Source organism: Phyllobates terribilis, unplaced genomic scaffold (genome assembly GCF_046119375.1).
Source record: "Phyllobates terribilis strain yellow unplaced genomic scaffold, ASM4611937v1 Scaffold_4__5_contigs__length_816908805, whole genome shotgun sequence".
NCBI lineage: Eukaryota > Metazoa > Chordata > Amphibia > Anura > Dendrobatidae > Phyllobates > Phyllobates terribilis.
In genome coordinates, this window is record NW_027362764.1 from 73,441,166 (window position 1) to 73,462,711 (window position 21,546).

Consider the following 21,546-nt stretch of genomic DNA (forward strand, 5'->3'; position numbering starts at 1 on the left):
GCGGACTTTTAATGGATAGGAAAGTATATACTATATATAACTACCGTATATAACACTAGTCACTGCAACTGAACCATTTTACTACATAACTAAACTTTACAGTATATAAAATGCACACTAGTCCAGCGGTGGAAACAGAATTAAATGCTGCTGGGTTTTATATCTTTAGAAATATCAAATTAAAATTGTATCGGAATTGGAGATGGGAAAAAAAAGCTGCAATTCTGTGCAGATTCACTTCAGAATATATTTTATAGCAGTCTGAGCTTCTGTCTCGGAGCTGGGTATTAGTGAAAGATAAAAATCTGCTTCCTGCAGTCACCAACACACCACAACAACCCTCACAAACACACATTTATCCTCCCCCCCCCTGCTGGCTCAGGGCCCCGCCACAATACTTACCCCTCCCCGTGCCTCCGCAGCAGCTCCTGCACTGTGACGTGTCAGGTCAGAGGGCGCGGTGACGTCTCTCCTGAGCAGTCACAGCGCAGAGCGGGATGAGGCACTGGAGTCCGGAGCAGCGGCAGCAGGTGAGACGTGAGGTGAGTATTTGATTTTTTTTTTTTTTTTATTGTATGGAGGCCTGTGGCAGTATAAGGGAGGGGGGTGAGGTGGGGGTGTGTGACATCCTGCATGGAGCGTTATATGGGGGCCAGTATTCCATATGGAGCGTTATATGGGGGCCAGTATTCCATATGGAGCGTTATATGGGGGCCAGTATCCTGTATGGAGCGTTATATGGGGGCCAGTATTCCATATGGAGCGTTATATGGGGGCCAGTATCCTGTATGGAGCGTTATATGGGGGCCAGTATTCCATATGGAGCGTTATATGGGGGCCAGTATCCTGTATGGAGCGTTATATGGGGACCAGTATTCTGTATGGAGCATTTTATGGGGGCCAGTCTCTTGTATGGAGCATTTTATGGGGGCCAGTATTCTGTGTGGAGCGATTCGCTGGTTTCTGAGCTATTGTGGAATTTACAATAGATATCAATCATGTAATGTAAGAAGTGAAATCTTTGCATTGTACTATATATATATATATATATTTCTCTGCGGTATCTGTGCATCATGAATTGTGGTATGTGTTAAAGGGGCCCACTGAGACTCTTTCGCCCGGGGCCCAGAAAAACCTGGAGCCGGCCCTGGGCCCCCGGCCCCATGCTGAGCGCTAAGCGCCGGGACATCTCAGCCCTGCTTTCCACTGTGTAGCAGTGCAGCGCTGCTGCGGCAGCCGTCACATGCCCGGAAGTCAGAAGAACCTGGTGGCAGCGACGTGGACGAGCGCCAGGATTCTGCAGGGATCGCATGGGGGTAAGTATAACAAGTTTTATTTTTTTTAAATACAATTAATTAACTAGGAGTGGGGGGAATCAGATGCACGGGGGGGGGGGGGGATGAGAGATGCACGGGGGGGGGGGGGATGAGAGATGCACCGGGGGGGGGATGAGAGATGCACGGGGGGGGATGAGAGATGCACGGGGGGGGGGGGATGAGAGATGCACAGGGGGGATGAGAGATGCACGGGGGGGGGGGTGAGAGATGCACGGGGGGGGTGAGAGATGCACGGGGGGGGGTGAGAGATGCACGGGGGGGGGTGAGAGATGCACGGGGGGGGTGAGACATGCACAGGGGGGGGTGAGACATGCACAGGGGGGGGTGAGACATGCACATGGGGGGGTGAGACATGCACATGGGGGGGTGAGACATGCACATGGGGGGGGTGAGACATGCACATGGGGGGGGTGAGACATGCACATGGGGGGGGTGAGACATGCACATGGGGGGGGTGAGACATGCACATGGGGGGGGGTGAGACATGCACATGGGGGGGGGTGAGACATGCACATGGGGGGGTGAGACATGCACATGGGGGGGTGAGACATGCACATGGGGGGGTGAGACATGCACATGGGGGGGTGAGACATGCACATGGGGGGGTGAGACATGCACATGGGGGGGTGAGACATGCACATGGGGGGGTGAGACATGCACATGGGGGGGTGAGACATGCACATGGGGGGGTGAGACATGCACATGGGGGGGTGAGACATGCACATGGGGGGGGGGTTATGTTTACATAACTTCGCTGCCCTATGAAGGGCGGGGGGGGGGCAAAAATTTCTTGCACAGGGGCCCACTACAGTCTGTGTCCGCCCCTGGGTAGCCATGCTGGTTCAGTATGCCTTCAATTTTGAATAAATCCCCAACAGTGTCACCAGCAAAGCACCCCCACACCATCACACCTCCTCCTCCATGCTTCACAGTGGGAACCAGGCATGTAGAGTCCATCCGTTCACCTTTTCTGCATCGCACAAAGAAACGGTGGTTGGAACCAAAGATCTCAAATTTGGACTCATCAGACCAAAGCACAGATTTCCACTGTTCTAATGCCCATTCCTTGTGTTCTTTAGCCCAAACAAGTCTCTTCTGCTTGTTGCCTGTCCTTAGCAGTGGTTTCCTAGCAGCTATTTTACCATGAAGGCCTGCTGCACAAAGTCTCCTCTTAACAGTTGTTGTAAAGATGTGTCTGCTGCTAGAACTCTGTGTGGCATTGACCTGGTCTCTAATCTGAGCTGCTGTTAACCTGCGATTTCTGAGGCTGGTGACTCGGATAAACTTATCCTCAGAAGCAGAGGTGACTCTTGGTCTTCCTTTCCTGGGGCGGTTCTTATGTGAGCCAGTTTCTTTGTAGCACTTAGTTTGTTTTTGCAACTGCACTTGGGGACACTTTCAAAGTTTGCACAATTTTTCGGACTGACTGACCATTTTTTAAAGTAATGATGGCCACTCGTTTTTCTTTACTTAGCTGCTTTTTTCTTGCCATAATACAAATTCTAACAGTCTATTCAGTAGGACTATCAGCTGTGTATCCACCAGACTTCTGCATAACACAACTGATGGTCCCAACCCCATTTATAAGGCAAGAAATCCCACTTATTAAACCTGACAGGGCACACCTGTGAAGTGAAAACCATTTCCGGTGACCACCTCTTGAAGCTCATCAAGAGAATGCCAAGAGTGTGCAAAGCAGTCATCAAAGCAAAAGGTGGCTACTTTGAAGAACCTAGAATATAAGACATATTTTCAGTTGTTTCACACTTTTTTGTTAAGTATATAATTCCACATGTGGTAATTCATAGTTTTGATGCCTTCAGTGTGAATGTACAATTTTCATAGTCATGAAAATACAGAAAAATCTTTAAATGAGAAGGTGTGTCCAAACTTTTGGGCTGTACTGTACACATATATATATTATACACACATACACATATATATACATATACACACACACGTATACATACCAGTAAGCACAGCATATACATTTCAATCTGAACATGTGTGACTGTACAGTTTACATACACCATTCCATGCTCCTATACATCCAAAGAGGCAGGATAGTCCTCGAATCATATAGAATATATTAAAATACTGTCCATTCTCCTAATATAATGATAATTATTATTCTAATCCGATTATTTTAGAACATTTTAAAAAATTTGGATAAAAAAAAAAAAAAAAAATCTTGCACAGACTGGAAACTAAGCCTAATACCAGACTCCGTTTTTGTTCTGTATAGAAGACTTTTCAGCAGTGTCATTATATCAGAGACAGGATTACAATGAAAAGTAACACCTCCATATGCAGTAGGTAACAAGATTCACCATTCACAATAGGTGATGTCACAGCTCACCTCGTCCTTCGTCTGTACAATGACTGATAACACAGGATCCACCATTCACAATAGGTGATGTCACAGCTCACCTCCTCCTGTACAATGACTGACAACACCTCTATATACAGTAGATAACACAGGATCCACCATTTACAATAGGTGATGTCACAGCTCATCTCCACCTGTATAATGACAACAGGAGATGTCACAGCTCACTTCCTCCTCATCCTTGCATAGATTAAATCATACTCAGAAAATACAACTACTGATGCCAATAGGGTAGAAGCCATTCTAATGACAGGGGATAACATCCAAACTTGGTACAACCCCTTTAAGCAATAGGTCACTTTCTGATGACACACTCCCTGTAATGCATATGCGGAATGTAGTAGGCGCCCTCTAGTGATGGCTGTAGGCAGCAAGAAATTATTTAAAGAGGTTGTCCTGTCTGCATAAAATTTACGGGTAGGAGTGATGGTAGCAAAATAATAAAAATCAGGCATCATCTGCTCGCCAGGGATCTAGCACATGACACGCCAATCGTCTGCATTGGAACCTAACGGACTGTGAAGCCTGTGGTTGACTGCAGTGGTCAAGTTACCAGATCAGATGTGACGTTAACGACAAAACTTTTACTTTAGCTGGATAACCACTTTAATGCTTACCTGCCTGTATAAAAGCATAGCTGTGCAGGCCTCACCCGCACAACTAAGGTAAAACTGCTTTAGGTGCACATACCAGCCTTATATGTCCAGGAACAGTCCCTGAATATTGTGCTCTCTAACATCACTAGAGTTGGTGCGAATCGATTCATAAAGCCAGGTCCATTGGGCACGTCTGTAATCTTGTCTCTTACCCGACGGCATCCCTGACTCCTCAATTTGCTGGCCTGGTGCAATGTCATTGTTGTGGCATGATGCACATGTGATGTCGTGCCAGGTTGGCTAATTGAAAGAAGTTCTCAGGACTCCCATGTAGTGGGCACAAACAACTGGACCAGGTCCAGTGCATTGATTTTCACCCACTCTTTTTGATTATGTAGTACTCTGCCAGCACTATAGGTTCTGGAACTTGTCTAATTTCCTAGCATGTATTGCTCCAGGCTTTTTTGGTGTGAACTGAACTGGCTTTCTACTGTTCCTGTAGGTATTGTGATAGAAATCAGAGAAAGACCAACTCCCTATTAGATGGAATTTTCTTAAAGTTCAGGGATCGGACTATAATATATATATATTTTTTTTTAGAGAATGACCTTTGTCATAAAAATAAATGTTTTAGATACATCTATAAAGCTGAAGTGTGTGAGCGCTTATCAGGAGACCTGCTGATTGAGGTCCTCCACATTAGCGTGTCTGCACACGAGCCAGCACGTCTTACATATAAATATCCATCCTTTGAACATCACGTGAGGATTCACAAGTATGACTGTTCTATAAACAACAATATGGAAAATAAAAATCAATTACATAACGTAAAAAAAAAAAAATAGTGAACCCTCAACAGAGGACATGCAGGAATTCGGCATAATCAGATAGTGATTGATGGAAGACAGAAGAGGGCTTGTATACGGCAAAGGCGAGGCGGGAAGATCAAGGGAACAATTGGTAATATGAGCTTGACAAAAGAGCTAATCTTCAGAAAATAGCAAAAAAGAAGAGTAGGTTAGGGGGTCACTACAATGCTGAAATTAAAGGAAGATGAGTGATATGCAAAAGGCCTCTTGTTTAAAGTTCTTATAGGAATGAAAATAATTACGCTAGACATTGGAAATCATCGCCAGACACCAAACAGATGAAAGCTTACAATAAAACGGGCAATTCTGGGTCGGTGGGGGTTAACTTCATTTGAGAATGAAATCTGAAGTTATTCACACATGCAAGATGAGACAGAAACACAACCAGCTACGTCATGTCTGAGGGATAATGTCGGATACAATGCCCTTTATCCATGATCCAATAATCCAGAAAGAAGTAAAGATCACCAAATCCAGAAGATGCACAAAAAGTTAAACATCACAGAAATATCTATTAAAGGGGATATATCAACAGGTCACAAGTGGCCATTTTTTTAATCTTGTTTTATTCCTGCTGCTCCAGTCATTTATTTTCTTTTTTGCGTTCTTTAAACCCGCCATATGGTTCCAGATATATGGTCTTTTTTTATTTACTGCTGATTTTTATTGTCATTACAAGGGGGCGTGCCTCACAGGATCCTCCGGGGGCGTGCCTCACAGGATCCTCCGGGGGCGTGCCTCACAGGATCCTCCGGGGGCGTGCCTCACAGGATCCTCCGGGGGCGTGCCTCACAGGATCCTCCGGGGGCGTGCCTCACAGGATCCTCCGGGGGCGTGCCTCACAGGATCCTCCGGGGGCGTGCCTCACAGGATCCTCCGGGGGCGTGCCTCACAGGATCCTCCGGGGGCGTGCCTCACAGGATCCTCCGGGGGCGTGCCTCACAGGATCCTCCGCATTATTACCCTATGAGAAACGCCCCTCAAGATAAAGGCCCATATCTCTAGAACTGCATGTCAGATTACCAAAAACCAAACAAAAACATACTCCATGTTGAGTGTGTGGCTGTAAGACAACTGGCTGCAGCAGGAGCTTCCCCCCTTTGTCCTATCAGCTGATGGACAAAGCTTGGTAAACCTGACCCTCTATGCTAAGAGGGCATGACTTCAGTCAACCACCTACAGAAGATGGGACTCATCTGCAAGGGATAAAAAAAAAAAAACAAACTAAGGGCACTTTAGTTTTACAAGTGACTTTTCTATACTTTTCCATACACAACTGACAATTTAGCAAATAAGTTAAATGGTTATCTAGCTAATTCGATTATTCTATAAGCAGAGTTATCTCCTATTTTATGGACAGGCAATATTTTCTTGTACCCAGAATACCCCATTAAGTTCTCCCATTTCATGAAAGATGTACTTTGGATTTCCCAAATATATTTTTACTTTTTTTGTAATGTGAACGATAGAAAATCTGTGCTACATAACAGTATGCAATAGCTCCCCCTAGTGGTGGCTGCAGGGAGTCAACATGTTATAGTCAAATCTGGTTCTATGCAGAGGATGTAAGAAGAAATAACCCCTAATATTAAGCATTTCGTCAGTGAAGAATTTTGGACTTTTAAGTCAACAAGATGACTCAGGTTTTAGTGTGGAGGATTAAGTAGCACAAGTCCCGTAAAAACAAAGCAGAAAAAAAAATGCAATTGGCATGGTAACCTGTCCTACCACAAAATTAGATGAGCTCATGGTTAAAGTGATCTGTGCAATTAAGGAACCAAGCTCCTTCCTAAGGGAATAATAGAAATGTCTTAGCATAAGCCTTAATACGCCATCAGCGCAGAAGTGTCCCTCAACTCCCCTTCATTACAGAGAAGCCTTTTAGGATTAAAAGTAAAGGGTTATTAAACATGAAGAAAGTTTGCGGTGTCTGAATAAATCAGGGTCTTCCCCTAATTAGTGTGACCAGTCAGAAATACCTGGAGATATTCACTCTAATGTACAGGTGAGAACGCCATTGAATAATAAATGCATTAATTACAGTTTCCAGCTCTGGGACTTCAAAGTCGTGACTGGTTGTTGGTATTTAAATGTTTGCAAGTTTGTTTGAAGATGAGAAAGAGAAAAAAATAAGGCGACAGAGAGCGAGGGGCCACGGGGCAGACGGAGGGGAAGAGCGAGGGGCCACGGGGCAGACGGAGAGGAAGAGCGAGGGGCCACGGGGCCGACGGAGAGGAAGAGCGAGGGGCCACGGGGCCGACGGAGAGGAAGAGCGAGGGGCCACGGGGCAGACGGAGGGGAAGAGCGAGGGGCCACGGGGCAGACGGAGAAAAACAGCAAGGGGCCACGGGGCAGACGGAGAAAAAGAGCGAGGGGCCACGGGGCAAACGGAGAAAAAGAGCGAGGGGCCACGGGGCAAACGGAGAAAAAGAGCGAGGGGCCACGGGGCAGACGGAGAAAAAGAGCGAGGGGCCACGGGGCAGACGGAGAAAAAGAGCGAGGGGCCACGGGGCAGACGGAGAAAAAGAGCGAGGGGCCACGGGGCAGACGGAGAAAGAGCGAGGGGCCACGGGGCAGACGGAGAAAAAGAGCGAGGGGCCACGGGGCAGACGGAGAAAGAGCGAGGGGCCACGGGGCAGACGGAGAAAGAGCGAGGGGCCACGGGGCAGACGGAGAAAGAGCGAGGGGCCACGGGGCAGACGGAGAAAAAGAGCAAGGGGCCACGGGGCAGATGGAGAAAAAGAGCAAGGGGCCACGGGGCAGATGGAGAAAAAGAGCAAGGGGCCACGGGGCAGATGGAGAAAAAGAGCAAGGGGCCACGGGGCAGATGGAGAAAAAGAGCAAGGGGCCACGGGGCAGATGGAGAAAAAGAGCAAGGGGCCACGGGGCAGATGGAGAAAAAGAGCAAGGGGCCACGGGGCAGACGGAGAGGAAGAGCGAGCGGCAACGGGGCAGACGGAGAGGAAGAGCGAGCGGCAACGGGGCAGACGGAGAGGAAGAGCGAGCGGCAACGGGGCAGACAGAGAGGAAGAGCGAGCGGCAACGGGGCAGACAGAGAGGAAGAGCGAGCGGCAACGGGGCGGATGGAGAGGAAGAGCAAGACAAGATAATAAATTGAGATAATGGGGCAGAGAGATCATGATGATGGGGCACATTTGATTCTTTCCTCAGCAGATCACTTAGTGTTCCAAGTGATTAAAAGAAGGGTTGTTTGGTAACAGGGAAACACACAAGATGGGAGGTTACAGCGCCCAGGGTAATGCAACAGGACAGTCCCCAGCACATGTGAAGCATGTGAGATGTGAAGCAGGAAACAGACTGCACTATTTACATCCTGTGAAGTTATACACAAGCGACTGCATTAGTTTACACTGAATTCTGATGATTGGAGATCCTGGTTAGACTTTCAAAATCATAACTGAAAGCTTTCAAACATTTGTGATGCTTATAAATGGTGCTCTGGAGTAAAAGAGCTTTTAAAAAAACAAATAATGATGGCAGGGATATCATTCCACTGCTTCTACATGAAGGTAGGGGGAATGGAGATCTCCAAGCTTGCAGTATATAATCGCTCTTCCTGTTACCTTTAAACCCTTGTGCTGGTTACAATGTATTATCATTATTATTTATCATTATAGTGCCATTTATTCCATAGCGATATACATGTGAAAAAGGGGGTATACATAATAAAAAAACAAGGACAATATTCTTAAACAATACAAGACACTGACTGGTACAGGAGGAGAGAGGACCCTACACAGGTGAAGCCTCACAGTCTACAAGATGTAAGCAGAAATACCTATTTAGTGGAATCACTATGGACAATATACTCTGGGAAAAGCAGATATACTAAAGCTATGTGCCCACGATGCAGAAATGCTCCGGATTTTTCCTAAGCGTTTCTGCATCTCCCTGGCAGAAAAAACGCATGCGGATTGTACATGTGGATTGTACATGCGTTTTTCCTGCCAGGGACATGAGGATGTGAAGCGTTCTTCACATGCATTTCCGCATGCGGGTTGACAAGCGATTTCCAGGCGATAGCATCACTTGGAAAGTGCTTGACAACTTGGTCACACTATATAAATCCATGCAAACGGCATGGATTTATATAGTGTGACCGAAAAAATGGTAAAAAATAAAAAAATTAATCTATACTTACCTTCTGATGGCCCCTGGAGTCTTTATTCGCTCCATTCTCCCTTGTCAGCAGCTCGCGGTACACTGCACTGTAGGACCTGCCATCACATGACTATGACATCAGCGCAGGTCCTTCAGTCCACCGCGATCTGCTGGCAAGGGAGGATGAGCGCACCGCGGGCCGTCAGAAGGTAAATATAATATTTATTTTATTCTTTTTTTTACAGGTTCTATGGTACCCAGGTCCGGAGGAGAGTCTCCTGACCTCCACACCCGGGTACCATCCGCACATTAGAACGCATGTAATCCGCATCTACAGATGCAGTGATGTGGAATTGGCGCGTTCTAATGCAAGTCAATGGCGGCGAAAACGCAGCACTTCTGCAAAATAATTGGTAGTGCTGCGTTTTTTTCCGCAATGATAATCCGCAGCGGAAATTTCCGCAGCATGTGCACAGCACATACGGATTATCATTGGGGAACATGGCAGGCCTTCTACCATGAGTTTAAGCGTTTTTGCCGCTGCGGAAACGCTTAAAAAACGCATCGCGGGCACATAGCCTTATACGTCTACAGCACCCATGTCAAACTCTGGCCCGCGGGCCAAATCTGACCCTCAGGGTGATATTTGGCTCGCGATGCTAGGGACTCTGCGGGGCGCATTATGTAATGCTAATTAGTGGACACAACCGGATTTAACATGTCCCTTTTGTCACATTATTTTCAGGGGTACAATCATTTCTATCCAGGCCTATTTCAGGAGTTTAATTTTTTTTAAAATTCTGTGGAAGCAGGGTTGAAAAGCAATCTCTGACTTTCATTTGTTCATTTTCATAGATTTTAAATGTATTACTTTCTTTCTTTATCACTAGCTCTCTAATAAATATATATATATACACATTTTTTTATTATTATTAGTTTACAGCTTCCCGGTTCCAATACTAGATTACTGTCACTCAGAGAAGGGTTAACAAAAGTAGTACAGTTTTATTTTTATGTAACTGCACATTATAGACAGCTAGTAACATTAGGCCATTTAGTTTCTTGTACCTTCTTTTTCTGTGATTTATTCCGATTTTCCAACCAGTCGTCCATTTGCTCCTCAATGTCCTCTATGCTGACGCCTTGATCATACGACGGGATGAAAGCACCAAAATTAGAATCAGTAGCTGAATAGACAGGAAATTCAGATTTCGGCTTTTTTACTTTTGGCTTCTTCTCTTCTGCAAAACAGAGCAAATGAATGAAATCATTCCAACTACTTCTATTTAAAGCGCCGGTTTCACTTTAAAAAGACATTCTACAGTTTTAGTCTGGATGCACATCTGCATCGTGGTTTCAGTTTTAAAGTCGAAGATTGTCAAAGTCGTCGTATGTCGGACAATACTGGCACCTGACAGATCCCAGGGAAGACTGAAGGAGGCTGTTCTTACAACTATACTACTTTTCTGTTGCACTAATTTTGATAAATCATCTTGTTAGAACCTATTTTTGCAGTTCAAAGAGGAGTTTATAATTAGCAACTTGCATTATGTGAAGTATCTATTAAAGGGGTTGGACTATTGCTGGTGGTCCGACTGCTGGCACCCCCGCTAATCCAGACAACCCGATCTTATGAATGGGGCTGTCGTTGCCAACGGAGCAAAGGCGCGGCGCACGAGTGCCGACGGAGCAAAGGCGCGACGCAAGAGTGCCGACGGAGCAAAGGCGCGACGCAAGAGTGCCGACGGAGCAAAGGCGCGACGCAAGAGTGCCGACGGAGCAAAGGCGCGACGCAAGAGTGCCGACGGAGCAAAGGCGCGACGCAAGAGTGCCGACGGAGCAAAGGCGCGACGCAAGAGTGCCGACGGAGCAAAGGCGCGACGCAAGAGTGCCGACGGAGCAAAGGCGCGACGCAAGAGTGCCGACGGAGCAAAGGCGCGACGCAAGAGTGCCGACGGAGCAAAGGCGCGACGCAAGAGTGCCGACGGAGCAAAGGCGCGACGCAAGAGTGCCGACGGAGCAAAGGCGCGACGCAAGAGTGCCGACGGAGCAAAGGCGCGACGCAAGAGTGCCGACGGAGCAAAGGCGCGACGCAAGAGTGCCGACGGAGCAAAGGCGCGACGCAAGAGTGCCGACGGAGCAAAGGCGCGACGCAAGAGTGCCGACGGAGCAAAGGCGCGACGCAAGAGTGCCGACGGAGCAAAGGCGCGACGCAAGAGTGCCGACGGAGCAAAGGCGCGACGCAAGAGTGCCGACGGAGCAAAGGCGCGACGCAAGAGTGCCGACGGAGCAAAGGCGCGACGCAAGAGTGCCGACGGAGCAAAGGCGCGACGCAAGAGTGCCGACGGAGCAAAGGCGCGACGCAAGAGTGCCGACGGAGCAAAGGCGCGACGCAAGAGTGCCGACGGAGCAAAGGCGCGACGCAAGAGTGCCGACGGAGCAAAGGCGCGACGCAAGAGTGCCGACGGAGCAAAGGCGCGACGCAAGAGTGCCGACGGAGCAAAGGCGCGACGCAAGAGTGCCGACGGAGCAAAGGTGCGACGCAAGAGTGCCGACGGAGCAAAGGTGCACCACATGAGTGGGAATTGGCCATTCACACAGGGCTCACCAGGAAAAACTTCAAAAATTAGTGACATATGCAGATGTATATCACCCTGCATATGGCAAAATGACCTTATTTTGGCATATACTAGGTAAATGGGTTTTATGGGCACAGTAGAGCATAGAAAACCTGCAGTGCATATCTCCGATGTGCCTGAAAGACAATGCATGATCAGAAACTATTCATTTATACGCCACATGTACAGGTAATGGGATCCCTGAGGGATATAATGTCCATGGGTCTGACAGAGTAAACAAGGATCCAGCAGAGTTAACAGTATGTGATAGGCCACAGCCCCACTATCAGTATTTGTTCAGTATTCGGTCGGTATTTTACATTAGTATTTGTAAGCCAAAACCAGGATTGGGTGAAAATTTCAAAAGCGGTGATGTGTTTGTATTAGGCCACAGCCCCTACTATCAGTATTTGGTCAGTATTCAGTCAGTATTTTTTCTCAGGAGTGGGAGCCAAAACCATGTGAGGAACAATCAGAGAAAAGGTATAAGAGAAACAAGTCACCAATTCTGCATTTATCACCCAATCCTGGTTTTCGCTCCCACTCCTGAGAAAAAATACTGATTGAATACTGACCAAATACTGATAGTGGGGCCGTCGCCTTAGGCTAAGTTCCTATGATGACTACAGTACAGACCAAAAGTTTGGACACACCTTCTCATTTAAAGATTTTTCTGTATTTTCATGACTATGAAAATTGTACATTCAAACTGAAGGCATCAAAACTATGAATTAACACATGTGGAATTATATACTTAACAAAAAAGTGTGAAACAACTGAAAATATGTCTTATATTCTAGGTTCTTCAAAGTAGCCACCTTTTGCTTTGATGACTGCTTTGCACACTCTTGGCATTCTCTTGATGAGCTTCAAGAGGTAGTCACCGGAAATGGTCTTCCAACAATCTTGAAGGAGTTCCCAGAGATGCTTAGCACTTGTTGGCCCTTTTGCCTTCACTCTGCGGTCCAGCTCACCCCAAACCATCTCGATTGGGTTCAGGTCTGGTGACTGTGGAGGCCAGGTCATCTGGCGTAGCACCCCATCACTCTCCTTGATCAAATAGCCCTTACACAGCCTGGAGGTGTGTTTGGGGTCATTGTCCTGTTGAAAAATAACAGATGGTCCAACTAAACGCAAACCGGATGGAATAGCATGCCACTGCAAGATGCTGTGGTAGCCATGCTGGTTCAGTATGCCTTCAATTTTGAATAAATCCCCAACAGTGTCACCAGCAAAGCACCCCCACACCATCACACCTCCTCCTCCATGCTTCACGGTGGGAACCAGGCATGTAGAGTCCATCCGTTCACCTTTTCTGCGTCGCACAAAGACACGGTGGTTGGAACCAAAGATCTCAAATTTGGACTCTTCAGACCAAAGCACAGATTTCCACTGGTCTAATGTCCATTCCTTGTGTTCTTTAGCCCAAACAAGTCTCTTCTGCTTGTTTCCTGTCCTTAGCAGTGGTTTCCTAGCAGCTATTTTACCATGAAGGCCTGCTGCACAAAGTCTCCTCTTAACAGTTGTTGTAGAGATGTGTCTGCTGCTAGAACTCTGTGTGGCATTGACCTGGTCTCTAATCTGAGCTGCTGTTAACCTGCGATTTCTGAGGCTGGTGACTCGGATAAACTTATCCTCAGAAGCAGAGGTGACCCTTGGTCTTCCTTTCCAGGGGCGGTCCTCATGTGAGCCAGTTTCTTTGTAGAGCTTGATGGTTTTTGCAACTGCACTTGGGGACACTTTCAAAGTTTTCCCAATTTTTCGGACTGACTGACCTTCATTTCTTAAAGGAAAGATGGCAACTCGTTTTTCTTTACTTAGCTGCTTTTTTCTTGCCATAATACAAATTCTTACAGTCTATTCAGTAGGACTATCAGCTGTGTATCCACCAGACTTCTGCACAACACAACTGATGGTCCCAACCCCATTTATAAGGCAAGAAATCCCACTTATTAAACCTGACAGGGCACACCTGTGAAGTGAAAAGCATTTCCAGTGACTACCTCTTGAAGCTCATCAAGAGAATGCCAAGAGTGTGCAAAGCAGTCATCAAAGCAAAAGGTGGCTACTTTGAAGAACCTAGAATATAAGACATATTTTCAGTTGTTTCACACTTTTTTTGTTAAGTATATAATTCCACATGTGTTAATTCATAGTTTTGATGCCTTCAGTGTGAATGTACAACTTTCATAGTCATGAAAATACAGAAAAATCTTTAAATGAGAAGGTGTGTCCAAACTTTTGGTCTGTACTGTATTTGGTGAGATTTTTTCCACTGTATATTTTTGTGCACAAAACCACCCCCACAATGTATTAAAGTTCCAGCAAAGTGAATGGGATTTACAGAAATCTCATTCCCACTGCGTTTTTTCTCCCCCCCCTTAACACAGTGTAAATTGACCGGCGGTGCGTGTTTGACATCTGCAACATGTCAATGTCTCTTGAGGTAAATATGCAGCGTAAACGCAATAGAATTGCACGTAATAAACACATGACTATCAAAGTTTTAAAATAGCAATATAAGAAAGACTAAAAAAATGCAGTTTATTTAAAACATTACATACCTAAAAGGAGAGAAAAAAGAGAAAAAATGCTGATGAAAAAAGATGATAAATATGCATGTTAAAAAAAAATAGTAACCTAATTTAGTAAAGTAGTACAAAAACACCCCAAATACTCATCGTGTGAACTTAGCCTTGTAGAGTAACTAAGTAATACCTTTAACTTTTACAGGTTTTTTTTTTCCAGATTTCGGTGCCCTTATTATCACAAGCAGAATGGTGAGGGGCCAAGGTCCTGAGACCCCTGCCGATCACTCCACTCTCATCCCCGAGAGTTGCTCAGCTCAGGAGAATACGGCTGGGAAAGCTATGCTTTCTAGTGTGCGCACTCTCCTGTCTGCTGATCTGTGCACATCCCGAGGGAGGTCTACACTGATCCGGACCCTCACCGGTCTGCTTGTAATTAGAAGTGCACTAAAACACAAAGAAAACCTAATGGGTCATATTGACAAAATGTAAATGCTGCATTTTTTCTTCAGTTTTTTTTAGTGCAGAAAAGCATTGACCGTGCGCTTAAAAATGAAACATTTCTCACTTTTTTTCAGGTTCTCCATAGAAGCCTATAGAGATAAATCTTACCAAAAAAAGTACAATAAAACAGCATGTTTAGACGCGCCGTGGGCATCAGGTTTTATGAAATCACATTTACTTTTTGCTTGGACAGTTAAACTCAGCAGAATTTCTGCACAAAAAAAACCACAGTGGGAAATAATGCAGCATATACGCTTCAGGGAAACACCAAGTTTCCACGATGAACTTTTGATGCTGCAGAATTTTTGCACCTTTCATGTACACTAGGTTACTTGCATTTTTATCCAGTTTTTGACACTGCGGTTTGAGTCTCGTTTTGATATGTCAGGTTTTATATAATGCTGCTTTGTTTTTGATACTTGCTAGCACTTGGCTTTGAAAAAACGTCAGGTGCGGATTACTTACGTTTTTGAAGGGTCTCAAGACACGGAAAGGCGCTAAAAACACATTTCTATCTGTGGATTTTCTGCATCTAATGCAAGTCTATGGGGAAAACCTGCATATAAAACTCAGCGTACCCGCCAGAGAAAGTGGCGTGTTGCGGATTTGAAACACACACCGCAAAAAAAAAACACAAAAAAAACAATGGGCATGAGATTTCTATAAATCCCATCCACCTTGCTGGAAATGTAAGAAGCTGCATCTTTTAAGTGTGAAAAACTCACCGAAAACTCATCGTGGGCACAAAGCCTAAAAGGTTTAGATACTTTTAAGTGAGGACGATAACGGTTGTCAGAACCGCTGTTTTGTTTTCAGATCTTGGCCGACAATTTAATTTGGGCGGGCGCCTCCCAGTAGTCCCGGGCGGGCGCCTCCCAGTAGTCCCGGGCGGGCGCCTCCCAGTAGTCCCGGGCGGGCGCCTCCCAGTAGTCCCGGGCGGGCGCCTCCCAGTAGTCCCGGGCGGGCGCCTCCCAGTAGTCCCGGGCGGGCGCCTCCCAGTAGTCCCGGGCGGGCGCCTCCCAGTAGTCCCTGACAAACTATGTCAGGAGAAGAGAAGGATAAGGCCTGATGAATTTCAGCAGCTGATCCCTTTGTTCGGCGCAGAGATAAGTTGCTGCCAGAGCGATTCAGCCGCTTCCCATACACAGGAGCGTTCGCTCGCCATTATATATAATAATGCTGAGATTATAACACACAAACCTACTTACTTATAACGGCCTCCAGCTCGGCTTGGGCTGCGGCCTCCTCTTTTTCCTTCTGTTGCTTCTCGCGGTACTCCACATAAAACTGCTTTGCATCCTGTATAATGATTAGAATTAAAGCACATAAATATCAGACTCTGAACACTTGGTAAAACGCCTTCCATTCCTCTATTAACACCCCAAATATAAGCCATTGCTTTTCTGATAAGGAACATTTCTCACTTCTGAGTGACAAGTGGGATAACGCACCTTTTTCAACATCTTGCAAGTGAGAACATCACATCTGCTTCACTTACAGCGACGCCTGTAGCCGTCTCCTGGCTGGATACTACAACCCTCAGTAGTGGTATGCATGTCTGACTATCGCTCCCGCTCACATCTATGGGAGTGACCAAGATGGCAGCTGATCCACAGTCCCATTTCTGTATTTAGTGGCTATAAATTGTAAAGCTACTTGCACACTGGGAGAGTCTGAATGCATTGCAGATTTTGCCACTAAATTGTTACATGCGGATTTTGCTAAGAGTTTTCTGCAGATTTTGACACTTTGCAATCCCCCAAAAAAATGACATGCTGCCAATTTTTTTTAAAAGTTTTTTTTACATAATCACAAATTATACACTATCCACTTGATAGAGCATCACTTGTTGATCGTTGGGACCCTCAGCTCGGAGCTCCAAACTAGACAACGATCCGAAAAATGGGTTGCAGAAATGTCCTGCCAGAATGGAGCGGTTGAGGTAGTTAGTCCCATGAATGAATGGAGCGGCGGCATACATATCCAACAAGGCATTTCAGAGCCCCGTTCTCGGGGTCAGTGGGGGTCTCACTCAGAAAGTTATCATCTATCCTATCAATGTTCAGTGCACGCTTCTCTTTCCCACATTTCATGCATTGCTTACTAGGTAAAAACTAAAGCATAAAACATATCACAAAAAAAAAAAAAATAAAAATAAATTACAAAAATGCAATAACTCATTAGATAAGTATTATTTGGACGCAACGCACACGGTGTGTAAAATTTCTATTTTACATGTGAAAGGATGGTAGGAGTTATATTCCATAAGTATTGGGACATTGCCAAGTTTCCTCGGTCAGCTCGATAGCAGAGCCGCCTGCCTTCTTATATCAGTATCAGCCTCCGCTAACAGATCCTATCAGGAATAGCACGGCTGTTGTCTATATCTGGACAGCCCGTTATTACCTGTTGTGAGTGCTATTATAGCACAGTATCATCCGTGTTCCCATATGAAGGATGTAACTATGAGAATGACAGCTGCCAACTTGCCCCGAACGTAATGCATATAATTCACAACAGAACTGGTGCTTTATAAGATGGAAAAATGGATCTAGAAAACACCAGACGTGAAATTTCAACATCCAAGAAGGCAACATGGCAACGTGGATGAACGCCCACCCGAAAACAGCTGGTTCAATCTTCACATTACAGAGGGTGGAAAGGCAGGCATTAGCGGGCGAGCACTCGGGCCGATTACGCTGCCCTGCCCCGACGTGACGCTTACCTGGAAGAGCTGAGGCAGGGATCTGACCGTGAGATAAAACCACAGTCCCAGCTTGAATGGAAGCAAATCTCGCCATTGTGGTTTTTCGAAAGATCTTCAAAAGAGAAAAAAAAAAAAACTAAGCATCTGCAGCCATAAATAAGAAACATCAGGATTTAACACGTTGATGACAAGTGTAAGTATGGGAAACCACAAACTACGTCCCAGGCTCCTAGAAAGGGCTCGCAACCTGGACCCCTTCCCAATCACTACACCGCACGTGTGCAGAATCCAGTCAGTGGCACTGAGCATGTGTGACCACCAGCAGTGGACACCAGGTGGGAGTTTTTAAAGAAAAATCACAACAACAGGGGGTGGCGTAACAGATATGTAATGGCTATACCTAAGGGGAAGGGGGCAGGCGACAGAGGGAGGGAGGGAGGGAAGGGGGCAGGCGACAGAGGGAGGGAGGGAGGGAAGGGGGCAGGCGACAGAGGGAGGGAGGGAGGGAAGGGGGCAGGCGACAGAGGGAGGGAGGGAAGGAGGGAAGGGGGCAGGCGACAGAGGGAGGGAGGGAAGGAGGGAAGGGGGCAGGCGACAGAGGGAGGGAGGGAAGGAGGGAAGGGGGCAGGCGACAGAGGGAGGGAGGGAAGGAGGGAAGGGGGCAGGCGACAGAGGGAGGGAGGGAAGGAGGGAAGGGGGCAGGCGACAGAGGGAGGGAGGGAAGGAGGGAAGGGGGCAGGCGACAGAGGGAGGGAGGGAAGGGGGCAGGCGACAGAGGGAGGGAGGGAAGGAGGGAAGGGGGCAGGCGACAGAGGGAGGGAGGGAAGGAGGGAAGGGGGCAGGCGACAGAGGGAGGGAGGGAAGGAGGGAAGGGGGCAGGCGACAGAGGGAGGGAGGGAAGGAGGGAAGGGGGCAGGCGACAGAGGGAGGGAGGGAAGGAGGGAAGGGGGCAGGCGACAGAGGGAGGGAAGGCGGCAGGCGACAGAGGGAGGGAGGGAGGGAAGGAGGGAAGGCGGCAGGCGAGGGAGGGAGGGAGGGAAGGCGGCAGGCGACAGAGGGAGGGAGGGAGGGAAGGCGGCAGGCGACAGAGGGAGGGAGGGAGGGAAGGCGACAGAGGGAGGGAGGGAAGGAGGAAAGGGGGCAGGCGACAGAGGGAGGGAGGGAGGGAAGGGGGCAGGCGACAGAGGGAGGGAGGGAGGGAGGGAAGGGGGCAGGCGACAGAGGGAGGGAGGGAGGGAGGGAAGGGGGCAGGCGACAGAGGGAGGGAGGGAGGGAAGGAAGGGGGCAGGCGACAGAAGGAGGGAGGGAAGGGGGCAGGCGACAGAAGGAGGGAGGGAGGGAAGGAGGGAGGGAAGGAAGGGGGCAGGCGAGAGAGGGAGGGAGGGAGGGAAGGGGGCAGGCGACAGAGGGAGGGAGGGAGGGAAGGAAGGAAGGGGGCAGGCGAGGGAAGGAGGGAGGGAAGGAAGGGGGCAGGCGAGAGAGGGAGGGAGGGAGGGAAGGGGGCAGGCGACAGAGGGAGGGAAGGGGGCAGGCGACAGAGGGAGGGAAGGGGGCAGGCGACAGAGGGAGGGAAGGGGGCAGGCGACAGAGGGAGGGAAGGGGGCAGGCGACAGAGGGAGGGAAGGGGGCAGGCGACAGAGGGAGGGAAGGGGGCAGGCGACAGAGGGAGGGAAGGGGGCAGGCGACAGAGGGAGGGAAGGGGGCAGGCGACAGAGGGAGGGAAGGGGGCAGGCGACAGAGGGAGGGAAGGGGGCAGGCGACAGAGGGAGGGAAGGGGGCAGGCGACAGAGGGAGGGAAGGGGGCAGGCGACAGAGAGAGGGAAGGGGGCAGGCGACAGAGAGAGGGAAGGGGGCAGGCGACAGAGAGAGGGAAGGGGGCAGGCGACAGAGGGAGGGAGGGAGAGAGGGAGGGAGGGAGGGAAGGGGGCAGGCGACAGAGGGAGGGAGGGAGGGAGGGAAGGGGGCAGGCGACAGAGGGAGGGAGGGAGGGAAGGGGGCAGGCGACAGAGGGAGGGAGGGAGGGAGGGAAGGGGGCAGGCGACAGAGGGAGGGAGGGAGGGAGGGAAGGGGGCAGGCGACAGAGGGAGGGAGGGAGGGAGGGAAGGGGGCAGGCGACAGAGGGAGGGAGGGAGGGAGGGAGGGAGGGAAGGAGGGAAGGAGGCAGGCGACAGAGGGAGGGAGGGAAGGAGGGAAGGGGGCAGGCGACAGAGGGAGGGAGGGAGGGAGGGAGGGAGGGAAGGGGGCAGGCGACAGAGGGAGGGAGGGAGGGAAGGGGGCAGGGGACAGAGGGAGGGAGGGAAAGGGGCAGGCGACAGAGTGGGCATTATTGCAGATGAGCCCCACCAATCTTTACAGCACATGCATCATTACGGCAGTGACTATGTAGCATTATACTATAAATGTATATCATCTTATGGCTTCCGTCATTCCTGTCTGGTGTCCTTATCATGTAGACTTCCATTATTTCTTTTGACTCTTACAAACACTGGACAGAATAACAAACAACCTACAAAAAAAAATAAAAAAAAACACCTAATAGAGCGCTAACCTGGCTCCTCCACTCACAGATCTGGTTGGGGCATCCAGCACACGTTTCCATATAGGATGTTCTAACCAGAAGTCTCAACAAGTCATTATAGGAAGGCCTTAAAATCAATACTGAAATAACTAGTTTGGAAAGCTGCACAAACAAGCCAATGTCTTAAAACAACATTAATGTAATCAGCAGTTCAGTGAAGCATTACAGGCTGATGTCACCAGAATAGAGAACAGGCAGGACGGCCTCTGATCTCCTCTTTCCATTGATCCAGCTCTTGCCCCTGCTGGGCCAACTATTCAAAAATGCTTTAATTCTCTTGAAAAGTCAATAGGAAAAAATGGTTTTATCTTTCAGGACATCAAATGCCATTACCCATCAAGCTCTACATCCGTCAAACACGGCTTCTACAATCGCCAACTTTACAGGGCGAGGCTAGGAACAAAGTAGAAAGTTATCCAGCAGAAGCTTTCATCATAAACGTTCATTAGCGTCCACCACAACGTTTCCAGAAATCCAAGTAGCGCCACTACGGGTCAGTCAGTCTCAGTTATTTCAGTTTTAGTGTGCAGCATTAGATAGGACCTGTCTCTAGCCAAAAATATGGATTTGTTTTAACCTGCTGATGTCCTAAATTGGCATTTTTTTCTTTTACCTGCACCTCTGGGCTCAGATTTGGCCCAGTATGTAAATCTAGTCTAATCACATACAGGTGCAAAAAAATCTAGTCTTGTTACATACAGGTGCAAAAAAAAGTATTCTTGACACATACAAGTGCCAAAAACTTACCACAGCACTGGATCGAGGTTTCTTCATGAGAACAGAGGATGCCGATGGTCACTTTATTAACTTACACGGCAGTAATCCACGTACCCATATCTGCGTTGATGATGGAGTTCAGTGTGCACGCAGACACAAGCAGAAAAATCTCCCATGCGCAAAAACATTTTAGCACCAGCGCAGATGAGAACAGACCAGGGGAAACAGGCACTAAAGTAAATCATGCGATCATCGCCAGCTTTGGCGCTATGGAGGTGTTGTGCACTGTTTGGGTACTAGCTAGATACTTTTTAATTCTGATTTACAAAAAGTCTTGAAAGAAACATATCCAACAACTAATGGTACAAACTATTATACAAACTTTAGCATTTCCCTGGTCTTACCATATTGGCAGGTAAACTGTAAACACTTAACGTCCAAAAAAATTGGAATAATAGGCGGCATGTTAACCCCTCAGAGGCACAGACCGTTTTGGTTTTTATGACTGTCCATTATATTTTATTTTTTTAGTCACCATAACTTTTTATTTTTTCACAATGATTTTTGTTCGGGATGAGTTG

The 21,546-nt window shown here is 47.8% G+C and overlaps 1 protein-coding gene across 1 annotated transcript in view; it reads right to left on the reverse strand.

Annotated features, from left to right (window-relative positions):
• Window positions 1-21,546, reverse strand: part of DNAJC1 (DnaJ heat shock protein family (Hsp40) member C1) — a 96,692-nt gene that overhangs the window by 22,756 nt on the left and 52,390 nt on the right. The window contains exons 6-8 of the mRNA XM_073677500.1: window positions 17,689-17,782; window positions 16,172-16,262; window positions 10,382-10,554 (exon numbers count right to left, since the gene is read on the reverse strand). Coding sequence (XP_073533601.1) covers window positions 10,382-10,554; window positions 16,172-16,262; window positions 17,689-17,782 — 358 coding nt within the window. The remainder of the gene's footprint in view (window positions 1-10,381; window positions 10,555-16,171; window positions 16,263-17,688; window positions 17,783-21,546) is intronic.